This window comes from Neoarius graeffei, chromosome 7 (genome assembly GCF_027579695.1).
Source record: "Neoarius graeffei isolate fNeoGra1 chromosome 7, fNeoGra1.pri, whole genome shotgun sequence".
NCBI classification, from domain to species: domain Eukaryota; kingdom Metazoa; phylum Chordata; class Actinopteri; order Siluriformes; family Ariidae; genus Neoarius; species Neoarius graeffei.
The window spans coordinates 60,765,510-60,791,098 of record NC_083575.1 but is presented as its reverse complement, the minus strand read 5'-3'; the positions used below and the strand labels follow the sequence as shown (position 1 = coordinate 60,791,098).

At 39.9% G+C, this 25,589-nt stretch overlaps 1 protein-coding gene across 1 annotated transcript; it reads left to right on the top strand.

Annotated features, from left to right (window-relative positions):
• The first annotated feature begins 5,694 nt into the window (after window positions 1-5,694).
• LOC132888881 (ladderlectin-like) lies at window positions 5,695-18,466 on the top strand. The gene is made up of 9 exons (XM_060924977.1): window positions 5,695-5,741; window positions 16,861-16,937; window positions 17,066-17,110; window positions 17,278-17,319; window positions 17,421-17,459; window positions 17,579-17,670; window positions 17,896-18,021; window positions 18,184-18,307; window positions 18,396-18,466. Exons 1-9 carry the CDS (start codon window positions 5,695-5,697, stop codon window positions 18,464-18,466), a joined length of 663 nt encoding a protein of 220 aa, XP_060780960.1.
• The last annotated feature ends 7,123 nt before the right edge of the window (window positions 18,467-25,589 follow it).

Below are 25,589 nucleotides of genomic sequence, written 5' to 3'. Positions count from 1 at the left end.
TGAGGTGAAGTGGAAAATTGTCCCGAGATCTGATGAATCGAAATCTGAAATTCTTTTTAGAAATCTTGGACATCACGTCCTCCAGGCTAAAAAGGAGAGGGACCATCCGGCTTGTTATCAGTGCACAGTTCAAAAGCCAGCGTCTGTGATGGTATGAGGGTGCATTAATGTACGTGACATTGGGTAGCTTGCACATCTTGGAAGGCATTATGAATGCTGAATGAGATATACATATTTTCAGAACAACATGCTGCCATCCAGACAAAATATCTTTCAGGGAAGGCCTTCCTTCTTTCAGCAAGGCAATGCCAAACTGCTTTCTGCACATATTAAAACTGCATGGTTCTGTAGTAAGAGTCTGGGTGCTAAACTGGCCTGCCTGCAATCGACACCTATCTCCCATTTAAAACATTTGGCGCATTATGAAGCTGAAAATATGACAAAGGAGACCCGAACTGTTGAGCAACTGAAATTGTGTATCGTGCAAAAATGGGACAACATTTCTCTTTCAAAACTACAGCAATTGCTCTCCTCAGTTCCCAAACGTTTACAGAGTGTTGTTAAAAGTAGAGGTGATGCAACACAGTGGTAGACACGCCCCGTCCCAACTTTTTTGAAACGTGTTGCTGACATCAAATTCAAAATGAGCACATATTCAAAAAACAATAAAATTTCTCAGTTTCAACATGTGATCTGCTGTCTTTGTACTATTTTCAAAGAAATATAGGGTTTCCATGATTTGCAAATTATCACACTTTTGTTTTTATTTACAGTTTACACAGTGTCCCAACTTTTTTGGAATTGGGGTTGTACATAATGGACAGGAATGGATTACCAGGCAAAGTTTGGACACACACTAGATGCATATTTTTCATTGTCTTAAAGATATTTTGATTAATGGATGAAACTGGTTTCTAAGACAAATGTAAATAGTGAAGTTAATGCCCTTGTATGAATCTATTTCTAAATTAGAATATATTTTAAGAAGTTGATTGATTGATTGATTGATTGATTGGAGTAAAATGTTTCCCCCAAAAAGTAGTTTTCATTTTGAACATTGGATAAGCAACCAACAAGTGCCTGGCTTAGCTGGGAAGTTTGCGAAATGCCTCCTTGGTGAAGCTTATTCACAGTGAAGCTGGTTGAGAAGATGCCAAGAGTGTGCAAAACATTATCAGGAATAGTGTTAAGAATTAAAAAAAAAAATGCTTCTTGGCCACTGTATAATTCCATCTGTGTTATTTGATAATGGTAACATCCTTTTTGTTGTAAAATAGTACATATGAAGAAAATCCTCCTATGAGCAGGTGTGTTCAAACTGTTGGCTGGTGTGTGTGTATGTGTTTTTGGTGTGTGTACTGTTGTGCTGGCTGCTCTGATTTGGACCGCCTGTGCCTTTGTTACACTAATGCAAGCTTGAGACCCTGTTACTGGGAGTCTCCCAAGTCTCTCCTCTGTGCACCAAGTACATTTTTAACCCTACACTAAGGAAACAAGCAGAGACTGTTTAGTGTTTTGGTGGTCACACAGCTCTCAGTGATGCTTGAGAAGTTTCTGCCCTAATGTTCAACCAAATCAAGTTGTGGTGAGTTGCACAGATGCAATCATAATTTTGTCTTCTTTAATCCTCTCCAAAATAACCAAACCACAGGTTACTTGTGTTTTAAGCCCGGAAGGACAGAATACTGAGGTCATACACACAGAATAATGGGCTGATGAAGTCCTTCAAAAATAAATATTGGTGCCCAATGGTTGTTTTATCAATTACTATAAAACTATGGTGTTTACACTTGACCAACTGCCAGGCAAAGTGGAAAAATATGGAGATAGAAAAAAATGGCCAGAGCTGGAGTTCTAACCACAGTGGTGTTGGGGGGGGGGGGGGGGGGGGATTTCCAAGACATTGCAGCCCATTATCAATTGATCAACCAAATCTTTCCTGCTAATCTATATTTACCATAAGACCATATGCTTTATGTTTGTCTTTTTGGTTAAGTGTTGGTGATTTTGTTTCTTTAATTATTTTTATGAACTGGAACTTTTTATAAGTATTTTGTGAAACTGTTGTTGTCATAAAAGTGGGAGCCATGTCTTTTTTTTTTTACATTTTTGTTTGCCACATTGACAGTATTACACTCGAATGGAGGTCAGTATTAGAAATCCCTGTTCTCCCACATTAACCAGTGTGCTTGTTTGTGTTTATTCTCAGTATGAAATTATTCAGTAACATATATAATCTATAACGTATCAAATACCGAATGAAGATTTTTTTTTTTAATGTACTTCAGGTGAACCTGTGAGATATCAAATGATGTCAGTTAAAGCTGCATTGTGCTCCCACCTGTGTGCTCAGAAAAATAACCTAGATTTCTTTCACAAATTTGTCTTTTTTGGGTTATCAGCAGCACTTTTAAACTCTCATGCATGTCGGTATCTATTCAGGTCCATGTGCAGTCTTTTCTCATCACATTGCACCATGGTGATATTTCCCTCATACTTGCAATTGCATTATTAATTCACATTTCTAAAGAGTAATTATACATGTCTCCCTCTTTGTATTTGACAACTAATAGTTGTTAACACAGCAATCAATATTGTAAATGTTTTGATAATATATGTTGTCATATTATTTAGTTACTAAAACTGCAGTTCACAAGTTAATGACAGATAAATGAAATGGAACAAAACATCTCAAACTCAGTAATGATTTACAAGCAAGCATGATTGGACTGAAACAGGCCCACTAATAATGTCCACCTTTATTCCAAACCCTTTTTAATGTATCTGTCTGCAGTTATTAAAGTCCTTTCTATGAAAGGAAATGCCCTAAAATATTATTTTTCATCTTCTTTTTGTAAACCCTGTTAATTGATGCTTATGTTCCCATAATGAAGTGTGGTGTGTGTCTTGCAGGTACTGATGTCCTCTAATGTACGCAATAAATGGAACCTTTGCAAGAAAATCTGTAGTTTTTTTTTTTTTATGTTTTGGTATTTTTTTTTCTGGTTTAGCTATCTTGGTCATGTTTGTCTGTTTATTAATTTTCACCCTGACCTCAAATAAATGCCTGAAGTTGAAGAAATTGAGTGCAAATTAGATGATATCTCTTTTTACTCTGGTGGTGGTGTTATACCAAAACATATTAATACATTTGGGTACTCTGTTTTTATTGGAAGGAATAAATTCAAAATAAAACCCCAACAAACTAAATAAATGGTATTTAAAATCTTGGTACCAACAGTGCAGTATTATGTCGAACATAACATTTAAGTGTGTTGGGTCTACATCTGAAAACTAGATTTTTTTTTTCCTTCCTAATTGGTTGTGTGCTGCTGTCTTTTATTTTTTTGATTTGCTTAAATGAAAAATAACTAGATTTTTGTCTCACTCAAGAGGGCACAGTAAGGTTATAATTTGGATCTATTTTACAAAATTTTAAAATAAAAAAAAAAATTCAGCAATGTGGGTTTGAACCCTTTCTGAAATATTTTATGATCATTCTAAGTGCTTATTCGTGGGTAGTTAAAAATAACCAACAGATAATATACATGTCAAATAGCAGTGTTCTACACAGTAACAATACTCATAAAAGGTCAACAAAGTCATTACGAATGGTATTGCCAACTCTTTCTCAAAAAAAAGTACAGTGGTGCTTGAAAGTTTGTGAACCCTTTAGAATTTTCTATATTTCTGCATAAATGTGACCTAAAACATCATCAGATTTTCACACAAGTCTTAAAAATAAAGAGAACCCAGTTAAACAAATGAGACAAAAATATTATACTTGGTCATTTATTTATAGAGGAAAGTGATCCAATATTACTTATCTGTGAGTGGCAAAAGTATGTGAACCTTTGCTTTCAGTATCTGGTGTGACCCCCTTGTGCAGCAATAACTGCAACTAAACGTTTCTGGTAACTGTTGGTCAGTCCTGCACACTGGCTTGGAGGAATTTTAGCCCATTCCTCCGTACAGAACAGCTTCACTCGGTGTTGGTGGGTTTCCTCACATGAACTGCTTGCTTCAGGTCCTTCCACAACATTTCGATTGGATTAAGGTCAGGACTTTGACTTGGCCATTCCAAAACATTAACTTTTCTTCTTTAACCATTCTTTGGTAGAATGACTTGTGTGCTTAGGGTCGTTGTCTTGCTGCATGACCCACCTTCTCTTGAGATTCAGTTCATGGACAGATGTCCTGACATTTTCCTTTAGAATTTGCTGGTATAACTCAGAATTCATTGTTCCATCAACGATGGCAAGCCGTCCTGGCCCAGATGCAGCAAAACAGGCCCAAGCCATGATACTACCACCACCATGCTTCACAGATGGGATAAGGTTCTTACGCTGGAATGCAGTGTTTTCCTTTCTCCAAACGTAAGGCTTCTCATTTAAACCAAAAAGTTCTATTTTGATCTCATCTGTCCACAAAACATTTCTCCAATAGCCTTCTGGCTTGTCCACATGATCTTGAGCAAACTGCAGATGAGCAGCAATGTTCTTTTTGGAGAGCAGTGGCTTTCTCCTTGCAACCCTGCCATGCACACCATTGTTGTTCAGTGTTCTTCTGATGGTGGACTCATGAACATTAACATTAGCCAATGTGAGAGAGGCCTTCAGTTGCTTAGAAGTTACCCTGGGGTCCTTTGTGATCTCGCCGACTATTACACACCTTGCTCTTGGAGTGATCTTTGTTGGTCGACCACTCCTGGGGAGGGTAACAGTGGTCTTGAATTTCCTCCATTTGTACACAATCTGTCTGTCTGTAGATTGGTGGAGTCCAAACACTTTTTATAGATGCTTTTGTAACCTTTTCCAGCCTGATGAGCATCAACAACGCTTTTTCTGAGGTCCTCAGAAATCTCCTTTGTTCATGCCATGATACACTTCCACAAACATGTATTGTGAAGATCAGACTTTGATAGATCCCTGTTCTTTAAATAAAACAGGGTGTCCACTCAAACCTGATTGTCATCCCATTGATTGAAAACACCTGACTCTAATTTCACCTTCGAATTAACTGCTAATCCTAGAGGTTCACATACTTTTGCCACTCACAGACATCTCATCTCATTATCTCTAGCTGCTTTATCCTGTTCTACAGGGTCGCAGGCAAGCTGGAGCCTATCCCAGCTGACTATGGGCGAAAGGCTGGGTACACCTTGGACAAGTCGCCAGGTCATCACAGGGCTGGCACATAGACACAGACAACCATTCACACTCACATTCACACCTACGGTCAATTTAGAGTCGCCAGTTAACCTAACCTGCATGTCTTTGGACTGTGGGGGAAACCGGAGCACCCGGAGGAAACCCACGCGGACATGGGGAGAACATGCAAACTCCACACAGAAAGGCCCTCGCCGGCCACAGGGCTCAAACCCGGACCTTCTTGCTGTGAGGCAACAGCGCTAACCACTACACCATCGTGCCGCCCGACATGTAATATTCGATCATTTTCCTCAGTAAATAAATGCCCAAGTATAATCTTTTGGTCTCATTTGTTTAACTGGGTTCTCTTTATCTACTTTTAGGGCTTGTGTGACAATCTGATGATGTTTTAGGTCATATTTATGCAGAAATATAGAAAATTCTAAAGGGTTCACAAACTTTCAAGCACCACTGTAGCTGCAGCACACTCAGTCACTATGTGACATCAGATTTCATCTGTTCATCTGTTATCTATATCACAGATATGGCCGGGTCATGGGTGAAGCTGGGGCTAGACCCAGCTGACTTCAGGTGAGAGGCAAGGCATACCCCAAGCAGGTCGTCAAAACAGACATCATATTAATCTGTATATTGATTTTCATCAATAGATAACAGATTATTATTTATTTCTTATAGCAACAAGTCATCTTTTGTTGTGGTACCACAAACTAAACTAAATGAATTTACAAAATACTATACTTTTCATCAAGGACGCAGGCAAAAAGGTGTGGCGGGAGTGAGTAGTCGTGAAAGAGGAGTAGTAGGGACATTTTTATAACTATATCTTCAAAGAGAAAGTTTAAAACAGAAATTATCAAGGCATTCTGGAGCAAAACGTACTACCCAGTGTCAGAAAGCTCTGTCTTGGTCACAAGACATGGGTCCTCCAACAGGATAAGGACACCCTTAAAAGCATCCAAGAATGGTGAAGAAAAAAACATTGGCCCATTCTGAAGAGGCCTTCTATGAGTCCTGATCTGAATCCTATTACTGAATATCTCTGGAAAAAGCTGAAACTGTCAAGGTTGTGGAATGTTGTCGCCATCTGGTGGCCATTTTAGATTATGATCTGCCATTTGTTATGTGTCTTTGTGCGAACTCTCCTCACCTGTGCCTCGTTGTCTGTCATGTGACCTCATTTACCCCTTTTTAAACCAAGCCATCAGTACTATTCCTTGCTTAGTCTTTCTTTGTTGTTCTGGGAAGGAACCTGTTATCCCAAGCCTCCTGCTTTATGACTCTGTGCTATTAGTCCGGGAGCCAAAGGCCCAAATTTGGCTGAACCTGGCTTCGTCGGTTAAAGTTTTTTTTTTTTTTGCTGTTTGTTGTTGTCCAAGGTCTACTCATTAAGATAAGAGAGGGTGCCCGGTGATATCCCTTGGGCAATTCCGGATATTGGCCCTTTATTGTTGGATGTGCTGCAGTCATAGCCTAAATTCTGACATTTTGACATTCTTCACTTTATGTTCACCAAAGTCTATATATCATACTTATTTTTGTGTTTGTTAACATAATAGGATGAGTTTAAGGCCTGGGGGTGGGGTTCCAGCCATGGTTGGGGGTGTGGCCATGCAATTGGGGGCGGGACTTATACCAAAAAGCCCTTTATTACTCTATTACTTTGGTTGTTAATGCGAGCCTTAAATTATTAGGCATACACTCCATTGTCATCCTTGTGTTTACTTCTGCAGGGGCATTTGAGGGACACAATTAGCTAATTCAAGCCAACTTGTGTAGCTATCTTGCTAACTCTGTCAATCACACTTCCCCCAAAAGATCACAGCACGCATAAGCTAAGCAGAGAAACTATTTGACTGTAATCATGAAAGAGCAGTGACATGTACTCACTGCTCACCAGTGAACTAGACCCATAGTTTCACAACACTGGCTAGCACACCCAACTCTCACCTAGTAAATGCTAGTCACTGATTTTTTTAAGCTAATACATTAAGCTAATAGATTGCTTATTTTAACGATATTGACTGTTGAAATAGTAATGTCCCTGGTTCCCTAGTAAAATTCAGGGCATTGTCCCCGATTATCATCTCAAAAGTCTGTTAACCTTACCCTCACCCCCACTCCAAACCACACTGCTTGTGGACTGAGAGTCATGTGCACTAGCCAGTCCACTGACTAGCACGACTTTTAAAACGTTGGGCAGTAAGGTTTCCTTAAGCTAATACATTAAGCTAATAGATTGCTTATTTTTACGATATTGACTGTTGAAATAGTAATGTTCCTGGTTCCCTAGTAAAATTCAGGGCATTGTCCCCGATTCACCCCCACTCCAAACCACACTGCTCTTCCACTGACTAGCACGACTTTTAAAACGTTGGGGAGTAAGGTTTACTTAACATTCTCCTCTGTACTAGCTGGCATCCAGTACATAAGCATATTTTTACAGACACTAAGCAATGGCAAAGGGTTTAGAGGGTTTTTTTTTTCATCTGAACTCTTAGTTCTTTCCTTAAATAGTTTTTGTGTTTTGTGTGTGTGTTTGCATACTGTATGTAATTATTTTACATAATTATTGCTCATTAGTGTGTGTGCATGTGTATGTGTGTGCGTGTGCATGCATGCATCCACGTACATGCTTTATGTACTGTAGTTCTTGTATCAAAATTGTTAATTTTGCAAATTTATGAAAGGGTCAATTACACGTTTGACTAATTTGAATGACAGTAAAGCGTGAATACTGTACAGCCAATTTGGTTAATTGAAAATCAGTATCTTTTGCTATTCTTGTGTGTGCGCATGCTGTATATGCCATTTTGCATGCTTGATATATTGCATACTGTAGTTTTACATAGTGGATCACTGGTGTGAGTGTATATGCATGCTGTATGTAGTTATATTGCATGCTGTATATAGTTCTTTTACATAGTGGATCACTGGTGTGAATGTATATGCATGCTGTATATATTTCTATTTCATGCTGTATATACAGTAGTTCTTTTACATAGTGGATCACTGGTGTGAGTGTATGCATGCTGTATATAGTTCTATTGCATGCTGTAGTTCTTTTACATAGTGGATCACTGGTGTGAGTGTATACATGCTGTATATTTCGTTTACATAGTGGATCATTGGTGTGAGTGTATGCATGCTGTATATAGTTCTTTTACATAGTTATTGGTCATTAGTGTGTGTGTGTGTGTGTGTGTGTGTGTGTGTGTGTGTGCATGCTGTATATAGTTCTTTTGCATGCTGTATAGTTCTTACATAGATATTGATCATTATTTTGTATTAACTGTAGAGTTTATGTAATACTTGTATAAAAATCGCTAATTTGGAAAAGTTATGAAAGGGTTCATTAATCCACATTTGATGTATTTGAATGACAAATATAGAGAAAAATGTGAATACCTATCAGATACAGCCAACTTGGTGCATTTAATATCAGTATTTACACTGATATTATTTTTTTTTGTATTTTCTTCCATTATTTGGGCATATAGGGCATTAAAGGGTTAATATATTAAATTGCCCAAGGGATATCACCGGGCACCCTCTTAAATCTTGAAGAGCTACCTCAAATCTATAAGATAAAGCAAAAAAAAAAACTTTAACCAAAAATTCCGGGTCCGACCCCATGGCTCCCGGACTATATCCTGGTTTGTCAGTCTTGTCTGTCTCTGTGGATTGCCCTCTTGGACTCTGTTATTTACATGTTTGCGAAACTGTGGATTTGAATTGGTTTTTTGAGTTATGACCTTGAAACCTCTCCCCTAGCATTTGGAATTTTTTTTTTCTGAGAACTTCTAAGCTTCTGGATTGGTGAACTTTTATGGAATAAAGAACCCCTCAGTTCAACAAAACAGTCTCTGCATTTGCATTAACCCCCATCCTGGTTAGCTCAGTTGATAGGACATCAGTATATCAACCACTGAGCGCTATGTAAAAATCTGGAGAGCTCATAACCTGTTCCCCTGCTGTAGAGAATAGTGAAGCCAGCTGGTCACCATCTTGCCACAGGTATTGCGTGTTTGGTTTGTCGTATCCAATCAAACTTGCCCCCAAAAAAGTATCTCTCAGGGTTCCTACACATTTTCAAATTTAAAATTCCAGACTTTTTCCATACTCAAATTCTCAGGTTTGGAGACTTCAGCGAACAAACAACTACTCATATATTTAAAAGAATTACTTGAAAATCAAACGGGTACTCACATTATGACATACCACCAAAATGCATACCATATTTAGCTTGGCCTAAAATTTGTATCAGTGCCCTGTTTTTGTCATAAATATATATACACATTACACAAAATACAGGATGCCACTCTGACGCACACATATCTGATGCACACTTCAAGACATGAAAACACAGGTGTGTGAAGATGTCAAGCACATACAGGATGTCCCGAAAAAAATGTATACACACTTTTAATCACTGTAAAGTACTGTATGTGTTTGTTAAAATCCATGTAATTTTCAAAGAGTAATAGAATTTACAGACATATTATTTAGTCACCGCCTGTTCTCAAACTGACATCCATTCTGGTCCAGTCACTGCTGACAATGCAAATCACATTCAATTCTCTTGGTATTTTTGGACATTCACTTTCAGTGACTGTTGCAGGTCTCATAGCGTAGACTATAAACATCAGTTAGAGGCAGTGATAAAACAATAAAGTGATGTCTGTAAATTCTATTACACCTTGAAAATGAAATGAATTTTAATAACCACCTACTTCACAATGATTCAAAGTGTGTATACATTTTTATATGTATGTTTGCGTACACAGCCTTCATATTTTTGTTGGCAGTTTTTTTGTCTTGGGTCGCTTGTTTTCAGGGTCCATGTGCCTTATTTTTCTAGCAAATTCTGGCAACACTGCCAAATAAGCCATAAGCATTTTTACACTGACTGGAGCTATGATGTGTGTTCACGCGTGTTCAAGGGGCGTTTTGTAGCAGGGGGGTTTCCCGCGTCTTGTCCAAAGTCTTGCAAGAAGCAAGCAGGTTCAGGGGGTGTGGCGGAGCGCATGCCAGTACAACAGAACACCCGTTTCCCTCCCTCCGCATTTCAACACATTTCTTTGGCAAAATTCAACTGAATGTCGGAATGTTGAGCTTCATTTTACTATGTAGCGGCAAAGGTCTGGAAACACAAATATTTCTCCATACCCTAATTTCCATTTTCCATACTGTTGCGGTGACCTGCCACAAGGAGTGCCTGAACGCAGGCTCACATGATTGACAGCTGCCTCCGCCACTTCCTGCTACGCTGAATCGCTGCGCTACCAGCGCACGCACGCTGCGCTGAACAGGCAGCCAATCACAACGCTAGTTAGCAGGGCAGCCAATCACAACACTAGTTAGCAGGGCAGCGGTCGTTCTAGACCTGGGGTGCCATGGTAACGGCCCGCGGGCCGGATACGGCCCGATTGGTCATCACATCCGGCCCGGTGGTTCATGAGACTTTTTTTTTTTAAATAATAAATTAATAAAAATCTAATGTTTTGTGTTTTTTTTTTCGTAATGATTTTAAATCTAATGTTTCAATTTGATTCCATTTTCGTGTAATCCATCGGTTCGTTTTTAGCTGCTCTCTGCTTGCTGCAGCACACGCAGGTGCAATGACCCGGATTTAATGTAGAGTAGGCTAGTTGTTGCTCGTTCACAAGATGTTGTCTAAAAAGAGAAAAGTTGATTCTGAGGGTCGCATCTTTCAGGAAAAATGGAGAGAGAAATACTTTTTATGGGAAGTAGGGGGAAAACCTGTTTGTCTGATTTGTTCGCAACAAGTGGCTGTACCGAAGGAATACAATGTCAAAAGACATTACGCCGACAAATACAGCCAATTCACCGGGCAACGCAGGACTGAAAAGCTAAATGAGCTTGCCTCAAACCTTCAAAAACAGCAAGCAGCTTTCTCAAAGTCTCGAGAGACACATGAAGGTTCGTTTTAATATCATACATCATCTTCAGTTCTCCTTTAATGTTAAATGCGGCTGTTTTCAAAGAGGGGTATCTCAATATCTCTGTTGTACATTTTATTTCATGTTAGGGGCAGTGAAGGCGAGCTACATCATCGCGTGGGAGATCGCAAAAGTGTCCAAGCCATTTTCGGAGGGTGCATTCGTCAAGGATAAATACGCATCTGTTGGAATCCAATCTTTCTATCAGTCATTGCCACCAGAGTACCCAATTATCACGGCCTTTGCCGGTAAAATACTCTGTATGTTCGGGACAACATATTTATGTGAACAGGCATTTTCAGTAATGAATATTAATAAATCGAAACTGCGTAGTCGTCTGACCCATGGACATCTCAACGATGTCATGAAAATAGCAACTGCCCAGAGTCTGTCCCCCAATGTCGACAAGCTGGTAAAAAGTAAAAGACTTCTGGCTTCCACATGTAAAATGTAGCTGGTATTTCTCCCCCATGTAACCTTGTGCTGTGTGCTTGAGGGGGAATAAACAGGATGGGTGTGTGGAAATATATGTGGGACTTGACCAGCAAAGTTAATGTGCCATCTGTAGTTTGTTTTTATTGGTATGTTCAGTCATATTTGGCTCTTTTAAACTAATGCAACTGGATATTTAGTCACTTGACCTATTGGTGGAATTATTTACCCTGGCACTTCTTCTTTCTTTTGACTCGTTTAGGCCTACTTGCCAATCGTTTTAATTGGCCTAATTAGGCCTATGCATTGACATGTTTTTGATGTGCAAGATCAATAAATCTGATCTAAGTCATTTACAGTTTACACTTGTGTTATTTGTGTCTTAGTCCATTTCTGTAGCATTTTTTTTTTATAAATGTAGGCTACTTGCATGCTTAGACTGTCACATTTTCAGAGGGTAAATTGCTTTTGTCTGCCATGTTATTGTGCGCCTCATTTTGAGGCTATAGCTTTACAATTCCTTTTGGGCGTATAGGCCTTCAAAAATCATATAAAATAATGTCCTTTTGTTGAGTTAGTGTCTGGTCTTTTCAGGCCAAAAGTGTAATTCGGCCCCCAAGGTCCCACTTGAAAAAAATCTGGCCCCCTTACCAATTTCACCCTGGCACCCCTGTTCTAGACCGATAGGCAGAATTGACATTCAGTTTGTAACGAAGCAGCAGCGCAGCAGTTGCAAAGAGAATTCGCTACTAACACAAACTTTACAGCACATCAGGGAAAAAAGGACAAAAAAGGCTACCGGTAAACCCACTGAACTTTTTTATATGCAAACGCTGCGCTCGCAGTAATCCGTGGGCATGAGAAATGTTTGTTCCTTACCTGCGATTGGTTTAATGGTTTAAACTTTCTTTCTCAGTGGCGTGTAGTAAAATATCTTCAGTTAAAGTGAACAAACTGCCTGTGAAAGGGCTAATGGTTAAAATGGTTCTTAGTTTAAAACTGGTTTTCTGTTCATTTATATTTGTTCAGCAACATATTACCTGAATGATTAAAAATGGTTAAAATATACTTAATTTACCTTATACATAAATATTTATATATTGTTGCCTAATTAACTTGGGCTTTGTTATAGAAAAACAAGCATTTACTCATACATGCTTTGTTGTAGAAAAACAGGCATTTATTCATACATTTATTTTATGTTTGTATGTTTAAAGATTTTTCACCTTCTAGCTTCGGCTTCAAGCTCCAACCTTCTAGCTTCTACTTCTGATTCTGGTTCTACTTCTACCTTTTCTTCAGGGAAAACCCACTACTACCACAATTCTACTATAACGTCAGTTCCACTGAAACCCAATAAAACACAAGACGAGTGGAATCCTGTGTCCGAGTCCTTCCCTTTCAAGTGTGGGAAACCCTGATGCTCACATACACTTGACACATACTGCGTAGGAACCCTGATCTCTTGACTTTTTATTCTTTTTAATTACCTCCTTATTTTCTCAACTTAACCCATGTTCCTTACAGGTACATATCTTTATAGTAATATATAAAGTTTCCCAATTTATGTCATATTTCCTGATCAACTGTCAGTGAAATATAAACATGATAAATATCTCCCATTCACTTTGTACAGGAAATCATATAGACTGTTTGCACATGACATCACATGTCCCATGACCTTCTCTGATTTAGCTGTGTCCACCATCTTTGTGGAATAACACATGCGAACAAGTACCTTCATACAAAATGCCACAAAATTGCGCAGTTATCGGCTACTCAAACAATTCTGCTAATGCAGGAGCCAGATTTTTAGTTTACCCACTGTTAAAATGCGAGAAAGCCGCCAAATGGAAGATCTAACCTGTAGACAACAGAGAGAGTGGCTTGCAAATCTGAACAGATCAGACATAAACGAGACCAACTACAAATATGTACGAGTATGTGCAGATCATTTCGTATATTTCTACCATTTATGTGAACCATAGACAAAATATAAAGATGCGACATACTGTAAGCGATATACATGTAAGCACTACTCCAATTTATAATGCAGTTACAAATGCATAGCACAAAGCCCCAGTAAAATATAGGTAGTTGACCTCGGAAAAATCTTGCCTTAGAAAATGTCAATAATTAGGGGGTATTTTTTTTTTGGTTTGTGTTTTGTGTAACATTTGCCCATGTCAGAAACCTACTAGATCCTTACAGTAAACTTGCACTAAACTTTTGTATGCTTCAATTACAGCATCATGGCTGCGTAGAAGAAGGGTCCGGGTACTGAACTGGTCAGCCTGCAGTCCAGATCTTTCACCCATAGAAAACATTTGGCGCATCATAAAACAGAAGATGAGACAAAAAAGACCTAAGACAGTTGAACAACTAGAATCCTACATTAGACAAGAATGGGTTAACATTCCTATCCCTAAACTTGAGCAACTTGTCTCCTCAGTCCCCAGACGTTTACAGACTGTTGTAAAGAGAAAAGGGGATGTCTCACAGTGGTAAACATGGCCTTGTCCCAACTTTTTTGAGATGTGTTGTCATGAAATTTAAAATCACCTAATTTTTCTCTTTAAAAGATACATTTTCTCAGTTTAAACATTTGATATGTCATCGATGTTCTATTCTGAATAAAATATGGAATTTTGAAACTTCCACATCATTGCATTCCGTTTTTATTTATAATTTGTACTTTGTCCCAACTTTTTTGGAATCGGGATTGTAAATAGGGGACTAGATAGGCGGCAAAATGTAGTTTTTTTCCTGCCATGTAAGTGCACTTGTATACCGAGCAGGAAGCAATTTGCATTACAGCCGTGAATGAGGATTCAAAATGGCGGCTCACCTCGGCTCGGTTTTCCCTTTCGGGCGCTCTCGTTTTCGGTTAGAATTTGGTAAAGAAAAAAAAATAAATATATTATTTAGCAGCTTAAGGTCAGTCCGTATGGTGAAATACTGTGACCTCGGCCTTGAATAAGACCTTGGTCACGGTATTTCACGATACGAACCTCCCAGCTGGTAAATAACATTTATTGGACTGTTGGTGACTGTGTAGATATCACTCTAGTGAACCATAAACATAGAGTGAAGATGATCTCATCTCATTATTATATAGCTTACAGGAATCTGCTTGTGGGTATTGTAAAGTTGCAACACCTTCCTAAAGCTCATTTATATATAATCCATTAAAAATAAAAATGGTAGTCATATAAACATTTATATCTGATGACTTTGACTTTGGGATTCTGCAGTGCAGAAAGAAAACACAGTTCATATTACACATATAAACCTATTTAAAATGATTGTGAAGTAGGGTTGACATTAAACTAACATTCTGAGGCAGATACAGGATGTGGACTTACTTCATTCAACCTGAGAAATTCAGCAAGGATGCAGATCACACAATAAAAACTGAAGTAAAATATTGATAAAAGCTTTATTTTATGGTTCATTCCGAAATAATGGCCTTTCATTCATTTAGCATTTGAAGACAAGTGAAGACATTATCTGTTTTACAAGTGGACGGTGTGTGCATTTTTTTTTTTTATAATTTTCAGCAAGCAGAAACATGTTCAGGGAAATTATGAAATGATGAGCCACTTAACTGAGGTCAGGAAGTCTTCTTCTTGCTGTCCATTTACAAGTGACACCTATATAATATTCTACAGTGAAGAATATAATTTATAGCTCTTTAGAAATCACAAGCAATCCCATTAAAGTTCTAAATGTGGGGATCAGACTCACACGCATTTCCTTGTGAAGGTAAAGTTGGCACTAAACCCCTCACGCTTATGACTTTGGATCAAATTACATGCAACATGGATATACGTGAAGATTATCTACAGAGTGTCCAGTTTAGGGACATATAAACAGCTCACTTTGAGTCTGAAATAAGAATGAGTTCATTAAGTTTGATAAAAATCTTTGTGAATAAACTTAACAGGAAAGCATTTTCATGGATGTTCCATATTATTATTTAGACCATACTGGCATTGATTATTTTCCTTGAACAACAGTTGGTTGCTGGTGGATCATGAGACATTTTTTCTATCAATAATATCATCCATCCATTATCCGTAGCCGCTTATCCTGTACAGGGTCGCAGACAAGCTGCAGCCCAACTCAGCTGACTATGGGCAAGAGGCAGGGAACACCATGGACAAGTCACCAGGTCATCACAGGGCTGACACAAACAACCATTCACACCTACAGTCAATTTAGAGTCACCAACTAACCTAACCTCTATGTCTTCAGTGGAAACCAGAGCAAACCCACACAGACAGGCCCTCGTCGGCCACTGGACTTGAACCAAGGACCTTCCGGCTGTGAGGCGACAGTGCTAACCACTACACCACCATGCCACCCCCTCAATAATAAACAACATATTTTTAAAGAAATCACCTTTGACATTTTAGATATTATAAACACTGTAAAATATTAAGTGTCTTATCCTTTGAAAAAAAATTTAACAATTCATTTAACAATTAAAAATTATTAAAAGGCATACAAATATAAAAAAAGTTGTTTATTGGGAAAATGTGTGTGTCCTGAATTAATAACAATGTCGAGAAAAACTTGTCATGAAAGGGAACAATAAAGGTAAGGTGAAGATGATTACTCAGAATATTATAGAGCTTTCAGGATTACTGCTATTGTACTGGTGCAACAACTTCCTGAACGTGATTTATGTTTGAACTCTATCCAATTTTAAGACAGTGTTATTGCACATCAGTAGCACATAGCATTTATCATCACTTGAGTGGTTTTGTTTTGGCGACCCAATCTCAATTAGTTTGCCAGTGCACAGAGGTCAACACAGAAAAACAGGGTCGATATCACTTTTGAGTAGGCATAGAGATATCTGATCTGGCTTTGATAATGGATTTTACAGTTAACCATGAATGAATTGGCGGTAAATATTCCTGGATGTTCAGCAAAGTTTCCTGGTGAGCTGAGTGCAACGAATGAGATGGACTGGTATATATAGCACTCTGGGAGCTTCATTCAACAGATTACCCTCAATCAGCCACAGAGATACAACCTGAGACCTAAAAAATTGGTACATTTTCTCTTTTTCTTAATGAGACTGAAACACCTTTTCAACTTATTCTAAGCTGCATTGGGAACTAAAAACGCTATCTTGTGAAGCTTCTATTTGGATTGAAAATGAATACGAGATGGAACCTTCTAATACTATGATCATAAAGAGAGATGGAAGATGGACATGTTGAACTGAAATTGTTTGATTTGAATCACATTCGTAAAAATGTATTTATTTGTCCTTTTCTCTATAGTTGCACTGATCACCATCACCATCATCATGAAGGTTTGGATTGTGTGTGTGCTGCCTTTACACTGAGGACTGCTGCAGGTGAGACAGCAAGAAGTACTACAGAGAATAACACACTTCAGCTGCTCTGGAACAGTGATGCAGTGAATTGTATTGTGACTCGTGTAGTGTTGTTGGTAATGTTACTGTTGTTTATGTTGTTCTTGTAGCTGCAGCAAATGAGACTCAGCCTGAGCAGAATCAGAAACTTCCAGGTAAGTGACCATCAACAGTGAACAGTTTGGGATGAAATAAAATGCTCTAATAAATATTTTCTATACTGTGTTACTATTATCATCATGTGAAAGATAAAGGTAGTTCCTGGTAGTTCCATACAAATAAATACACATTCATTCATTCTTAAACTGGCTCTTTTCTCCAGAGGAAACTACTGAGCTGGTTGTTGATAAGTTGGTTGATGCAGGTCAGTATACTGGTATATTAGTTCTTGCTATAAGCATACCTGTGGTGCTTTGAAAACCATAAATAAGACTGTAATAATATATTATCATTTTTCTGCTGAAGATAAGGAGGAAGCGCTCAGACAACTACTTGCTGCTGAAGGTAACTGGAATAACCAAGTGAAAAAACTGCTCAATCAAACAGATTTTTTAAATTTGTAAATTCTGTGAAACCAGTAGAAACACTATGTATATCACAGAGATGTGTATTATTGTCCACAGATAAGTCAGGCTACTGTCGTCCTGGCTGGTTTAGACATGGAACACGCTGCTTTCTGTTTGTGAGGTCAACTCAGTCCTGGAACAACGCTGAGGTAAATACCTGAACAGCTATAACCAAAATCTTAAAATGCAGAAGTTTACACCTTTGAAAGATGGTGGATGAAGGACAGAAAGCTAAAGGTGCAGTAGAATTAATGTAAGAAAAGAACTGATTAATAAGCATAGTTTTAAAAATGAAGCATTTGTTTATGACAAAGTCTGATTAGCTTCAGGGCTGTGCTGATTGTCTTCTTCTATCTTTCCAATTATGTCGTTAGACACAGTGTGTAGCTGAACAGGCAAGTTTGGCATCTGTACACAACCTGGATGAACATAGCTTCCTGCAGAATTTGCTTCGAGTCACGGGCATATCATACACTTGGCTTGGTGCCTACAACCTCCAGGTAATACACTTACAAATTACAATGATCACTGAAAGGCATCTGAATTAATCTAGAGAATTTACACGCCTGAAATGATAAAATGTTCCTTTATTAAAATGATATAAAAATGACCAAAAAGGCACTACTTAAGCCATTTATGTTGATGTCAGTTGTTTTTATGAGTATGTAATACATGTGATTTTGTATGGAACATGGCGCTGGATTGACAGAACTTGGTTCTCCTACAGTAACTGGTACTCACTAAGCAGTGTATCCAGCTACCCGTGTGTTATCATGAGGAACAATGGTAAAGTTTGTTCTCACTTGATTTATGTTGTTGACTGCTTTCATTCAGATTAAACATGGTTGTAATGTTTGTGCTTTCTCTTTTCCAGTTGGCTGGTCTAACACTAACTGTGCAAATAGATATCCATTCTTCTGTTCTACTGACCCAAGCAAATGCTAAAGTACATTAATGAGTACATGGTAATAGGAAGATCAACAATCATTTGATTTCATTATCAGACAATTTTTTTTATTTGTTTTGAGAACACTTGATTGATGAACACTATATGTTGCTGAATGAATAAAATAACCATTTTCCTACTTGATGTGTGTAATGCTCATTTTGTGTGAAATGAAAAGTGCACTGAATGAGTCTTTTGTTCCCACATGAGAAGGATTTTATGGCTAAAATTATATGTCACATGAAAACTTTAGGAGGTAAAATAAATAATGCTAGACATGCAAGATAGAATTAGACAGTGTAGGGAAACTAACACAGGATAAACGTAACTGCACCAGTTACCCGGTATTGATTTTACCAAGCAGTAAATCAGAAACAGTTGCCAGGTTATTTCAGACTCATTTCATTTTTTCTTCCTGCAACCTGATCACTGCCCCCACTTGAGACTTAATATTCCTGATAGTAGTCAACAGCAGCATTCATAGAATACAGAAATTCAACCAATAATGTTCAATGGCATCAAAAATGTATATTATGCTGATTGTGATCTTTCTAAATGTTGGGTTTCCATGCACTAAATACAGACATTTCAAATATATGAATAATTAGAAGAAAGTGGTTAAGTTGATTGCACTTTGAAAACAAACAAATGACAACCGTAATGCATGAGTGGTGACAAATTAAAATAAAAACCAACATAAAGTGCCTTACTAAGGTGTTGGGCCACCATGAGCCACCACAACAGCATCAGTGTGCCTTGCCTTAGATTTGACAAGTCTCTGGAATTGTACTGGAGAGATGAACACCATTCATCCTAAAGATATTCTTTCAGTTTGTGTCTTCATTCTGGTGATGGTGACATCAGTCCTAAATCTCCTCTAAGTGATCAATTGGGATGAGAAGTGGAGACTGTGTAGATATCACTCAATCCAACCATAAATATAGAGTGAAGATCATCATTGAAACTATTATACAGCTTAAAGGAACCTGCTTGTGGGTACTGTAAAGTTGCAGCACCTTCCTAAAGCTCATTTATATATAATCCATTAAAAATAAAAATGGTAGTCATATAAACATTTATATCTGATGACTGACATTCTGCAGTGCAGAAAGAAAACACAGTTCATATTACACATATAAACCTATTTAAAATGATTGTGAAGTAGGGTTGACATTAAACTAACATTCTGAGGCAGATACAGGATGTGGACTTACTTCATTCAACCTGAGAAATTCAGCAAGGATGCAGATCACACAATAAAAACTGAAGTAAAACATTGATAAAAGCTTTATTTTATGGTTCATTCTGAAACAATGGCCTTTCATCCATTTAGCATTTGACGACAACTGAAGACATTATATATCTGTTTTACAAGTGGATGATGTGTGCATTTTTTGGAATTTTCAACAAGCAGAAACATGTTCAGGGAAATTATGAAATTATGAGTCATGTAACTGTCATCAGTAAGTCTTCTTCTTGCTGTCCATTTACTAGTGACACTTGTATAATATTCTACTGCGAAGGATGCAATTTAAAGCTCCTTAGAAAACACAAGCAATCTCATTAAAGTTCTAAACTTAGGGATCAGACTCGCATGCATTTCCATGTAAAGGTAAGGTTGGCACTAAACCCCTCACGCCTATAACTTTGAATCAAATTACATGCAACATGGATATACATGAAGATTATCTATAGAGAGTGTCCAATTTAGGGCCATATAAACAGCTCAGTTTGAATTAGAAGTAAGAATGAGTTCATTCAGATGGATGAAAATCTTTGCGAATAAACTCAACAGGAAATAATTTTCATGGACGTTCCACATTATTATTTACATCACACTGTCATCGATTATTGCTGAGGCAATGCTGAGGTAAATACCTGAACAACTATAACCAAAATCTTAAAATGCAGAAGTTTACACCTTTGAAAGATAGTGGATGAAGGACAGAAAGCTAAAGGTGCAGCAGAATTAAAGTAAGAAAAGAACTGATGAATAAACTGTTAGGGATGGTGAGATGTGGTGAGTTTGGATCCAAAGCAGAACACAGACCAGAAAATCTCATATCATCTCTAGCCACTTTATCCTGTTCTATAGGGTCGCAGGCAAGCTGGAGCCTATCCCAGCTGACTACAGGCGAAAGGCGGGGTACACCCTGGACAAGTCACCAGGTCACCACAGGGCTGACACAGACACAGACAACCATTCACAGGCACAGTCACACCTACGGTCAATTTAGAGTCACCAGTTAACCTAACCTGCATGTCTTTGGACTGTGGGGGAAACCAGAGCACCTGGAGGAAACCCACGTGGACACGGGGAGAACATGCAAACTCCGCACAGAAAGGCCCTCGCCAGCCACGGGGCTCGAACCCAGACCTTCTTGCTGTGAGGCAGCAGCGCTAACCACTACACCACCGTGCCTCCCACCAGAAAATCCAATAAATTAAAAATAATTTAATTAAAGTCAAAAAAGAGTAAACAAACAAAAAATAGCAAAATAATCCAGACAAAAAACAAGGTAGACAAAGACAAAAATGCTAGCATGAAAAAACATGAAATAGTCCTGACACAAGCGTGAGCGATTCAAGCCCTTTTGCCCATATTGCAAGTCCAACGAGCACTACCTGAGTGGATGTTCAGAATTCACCAGCATGAATACATCTCAGAAGTCAGATTGGATAAAGGAACAGAACCACTGCTAGAGGTGTGGTAGAGGGCATAAACCCGACAAGTGCACTCTGAAGAAGCCTTGCGCCACATGTGGAGAGCATACCTGTCAACTTTGAGGTTTGAAAAAAAGGGATATTTCCCAGATTTTTAACTCAAAATAAGGGAAAGTCATACCCTTCACCAAAAGTGGGTGTGTAGTTGAATGGGGGGCAATTTTCTATCTAGTATTTGTGATTTCCTGTACTCTGGTGCATGTTGGTGATAGCCAAGACCCAAACTCAATATGCTTATGGTTTATAGAGTGCATTTGTGAATAAACTATACATTTATTTTTATTTGCTTTCAGTGGTACCAGTTATTTCCCAAATTAAGGGCTAAAATACGCATGTTAAAATAAGAAAGGTCATTATATAACCAGTCAATAAATTCAATTCCATTGCAATTTATTATGGCTTTACAATAGTCATGGCCTCAGAACGATAGATAGATAGATAGATAGATAGATAGATAGATAGATAGATAGGAGTAATATAAGATATTAAACCAAGAGTGATTTAAAATGGGTAAGTTTCAGATAGAAAATAAAATAGACAATGAGTGGATAAAACAGTTAATACACCAATTAGTTTACACTAGGCTATTTATGAGGTCTTAGCCAGGACATACTTAATGTAAACATGCGTAGCTTACCTTTGATTATTTGGGAGGCTTTCGTTTTCCCCATGGAAAATTTCTTTGCGATGGAAGAGTCTGGGAACATTCCAGCCACGCACTTGTTGAAATCATCAAAGAAAGAGAGGCTAATGTTTTTCTTAGCTATTAGCATCGCCATCTTCACCTCAGACCTAATCACTTGTTCAGCCTCGCCTCCGGACGTAGTTATGTAATTACTGATGCCTGAGAGGGTGGGGACGTGAATTCATGGCCCGACTTCCTGCTGTAAACTCCTGTCAGAGGCGCGTCATGAATTCTGGACCTACCGACTTTTTTATATTGTGAAAATACGGGACTTTTATATAAATGTGAAAATACAGGATATTTTCGGGAAAAAAAAAAACGGGAAGACAGCGGGAAATAAGTCAAAATAAGGGATTTCCCGGGAAAAACGGGAGGGTTGACAGGTATGGTGGAGAGCAGCACCTATTGACTTTGCATGAGGTCGCATCTACGCAACAGCCCAGTGTCCTTACCGTCAGCACTGTATCCACAGTTGTTTACATGGATCAAGCAAGTCACTCACGCTGAGTGATGCTCAAAGTTGTTCCCGTTCGCTTGCGCAATGGGAACAAGATCCTGGATACCCATACCCTGCTTGATGATGGATCTGAAAGGACGATCATACTTCCCACTGCAGTTGACAAGCTTGGCCTGAAGAGGGAGTGCGAGTTCCTAACTTTGAGAACTGTCAGGCAGGACATAGTGCACCTGAAAGGAGCCTCGGTGACACTTGAGGTATCAACCATGTCGAACTTGGGCATCAGACATAAGCTCAAGAATGTATTCACTGCTTCAGAGCTGAACCTTGCTGAACAGTCCTGCCCAGCTGATGTCCTGAAGAGGAAATACCACTACCTGAGGGATGTTCCAGTCGAGCCTTTCCACAAAGCTAAGCCGATGATCCTCATTGGGTCGGACAATTCACATTTGATCACTGCCATATATCCAGTCCGCATGGGCTCACCTGGCTCTCCTGTTGCTGTATGCACAAAGCTGGGATGGGCCATCCAAGGGCCTGCGATGTTCCTGCAACAGCTCTGTCATCAGAGTTCATGCCTACACACCTCCTTCCTGTCGCCCGCTCAAGAGCTACGACACAATGTGGAGAAATTATGGCAACTCGACACTCTGCCTCGTCGCAATGAGAAAGAGATCATACGCTCAAAGCAGGACAGCTCCGCACTTGCTCTGTTGGAAAGTGACACGGTACGGATCAATGTGGATGGCGTGGAGAGATACGTGACACCTCTCCTGTGGAAAGAGGACCATACCTTACTCCAAGCTTCACCCTCTGCTGTGATGCCTCTCCTACGAAGGGCTGAGAGACGGCTGTCGCACAACCCTGAGCAGGCCACCATCTACAACGGAGAAATACACAAGCTGGAGGAGGGATACGCCGTGAAGATCACCAGTGAGGAGGCTAACAGTACCGCTGGCTCATGGTATATTCCCCATCACATGGTGTTCCATAATGGGAAGGCAAGAGTAGTGTTTAATTGCTCCTTCACATATCAGGAGCACAACCTCAACGCCAACCTGTTGCCTGGCCCTACCTTAGGCCCTCCTTTACTAGGAATACTGCTCCGATTCAGAGAGCATGCTGTCGCTATCAGTGGTGACATTCATGCAATGTTTCACCAAGTTAGGCTTTTATCCTCAGACCAGCCTTTCTTGCGTTTCCTGTGGAGAGACATGGAGCAAGACCGTCCGCCGGACATTTATGAGCGGCGTGTACTACCGTTCAGGACTACATGCAGCCCCTGTTGCACCACTTACGCAGTCCAAAGGCACGTCAAGGACCATGTGAAAGGCAACGAAGATGTGATGGAATCAGTCTTGACAGCCTTTTATGTGGACAACTGTCTCCAGTCCTTATCATGTCCTAAGCAGGCCGCAGCACTCACTCATCGACAAGTTGAGAGCAGTTCTCGCCAAAGGTGGCTTCGACATCAGACAGTGGGCCTGTAATGTACCAGAGGTGGTAGCTCATCTTCCTTCTGAGGCCAGATCCGAGGCCTGTGAGCTTTGGCTCTCTGCAGACAAAATGGAGCCCCAAGAATCCACTCTCAGCCTGAAGTGGAACTGCCTACTTGATGTCCTCGGTTACAAGAAGAGATCAGTCTCTACCACCGAAGTGACCATGAGAACGGTGTACCGCATACTCGCTAGCCAGTACGACCCTTTGGGGTTCATTATCCCATACACCACCAGGGCTAAAGTACTAGTGCAGGCATTGTGGCGGACTGAGCGACAATGGGATGACCCCATTCAGGATGACTTGCTCCCACTGTGGAAGGCATGGGAATCTGAGCTGACTGATCTCCAGGATGTTACCATTCCTCGGCGTTACACCCCATTCAACATCACAACTGAAGACGTGGAGTTACGTGTTCTGTGATGCATCCGAGAACGCTTATGGAGCTGTAGCTTACCTCCAGGTGTTGGATCCAGCTGGTCAGACCCATGTCTCCTTCATCCTGGCTCGGTCCCGTGTTGCACCCAAGCGCCAGCTTTCAATCCCACACTTGGAATTATGTGCAGCCCTAACTGGAGCACAACTTGCCAAATTACTGAGTACTGAGCTCACAGTACCCGTTACACACTCCATCATGTGGTCTGATTCCACCACTGTTCTGAAATGGATTCAGTCAGAGTCCCAGCAATACAAAGTGTTCGTAGGAACACGTTGCAGAAATCCAAGACCTAGTCGAGACTAGTAACTGGAGGCATGTTGATTCAAAGAATAACCCAGCTGATGACATAACCCGAGGTCTAACTTTGTCTCAGCTCTCACAGCCTGGTCACTGGCATTGCGGTCCTCCATTCCTACAGCTCTCACCAGAGCACTGGCCTGTCTGTCCCTCCACTGTCCTGGATGATGCGACCGAGCTCCGACATGGCAGTTTCTGTGGTACCGTCTCCACTACAGACATACCATTACCTGACTTGGTTGCCTGTCAGACCTGGGAGGACCTCCTACTTACCACACATCAGGCTCTTCACGGGGTGGCTTCCACACCCCCAAGCGCCTCTGAACGCATTGCAGCCGAACTGGCTCTCCTACAGAGAACACAGAGAGCTTCCCAGAGGAGGTGACAGCTCTCAAAGCTGGAAAGGCCATACCAACCAATAGCCGACTGAGCTCACTCTCACCAATGCTCGACCAACTTGGACTGATAAGAGTTGGTGGGAGGCTTCGCAAGGCTGAGGATCTAGAGGACGACACTCTTCATCCTATTGTACTATCACCTGATCACATGGTCACACGCCTACTGATTAGAGAGTATGACAATCATCTCCTTCATCCTGGACCAGAAAGAGTCTATGCAGAGGTCCGAAGATCGTATTGGATACTGCGTGGACGTCAAGCCATCCGTAAGCATCAGAGGCAGTGTACAGAGTGTTGCAAGTGGCGCAAGAAACCGGGGATTCCCCAAATGGCCGATTTACCCTCTGCACGACTTCGTTTGAATAAGCCTCCTTTCTGGTCCACTGGGGTTGATTGTTTTGGCCCCTATGCAATCAAAATAGGCAGAAGACAGGAGAAAGGGTGGGGCATCATATTTAAGTGCCTGAGTACAAGGTGTGTCCACTTAGACCTCCTTTGCCATATGGACAGTGACTCTTTCCTCCTTGCCCTACGGAGGTTTGTAGCAAGACGGGGAAAGCCATTTGAGATTCTCTGTGACCAGGGCACTAACTTCCGAGGGGGAGACAGAGAACTCAAGGAAGCC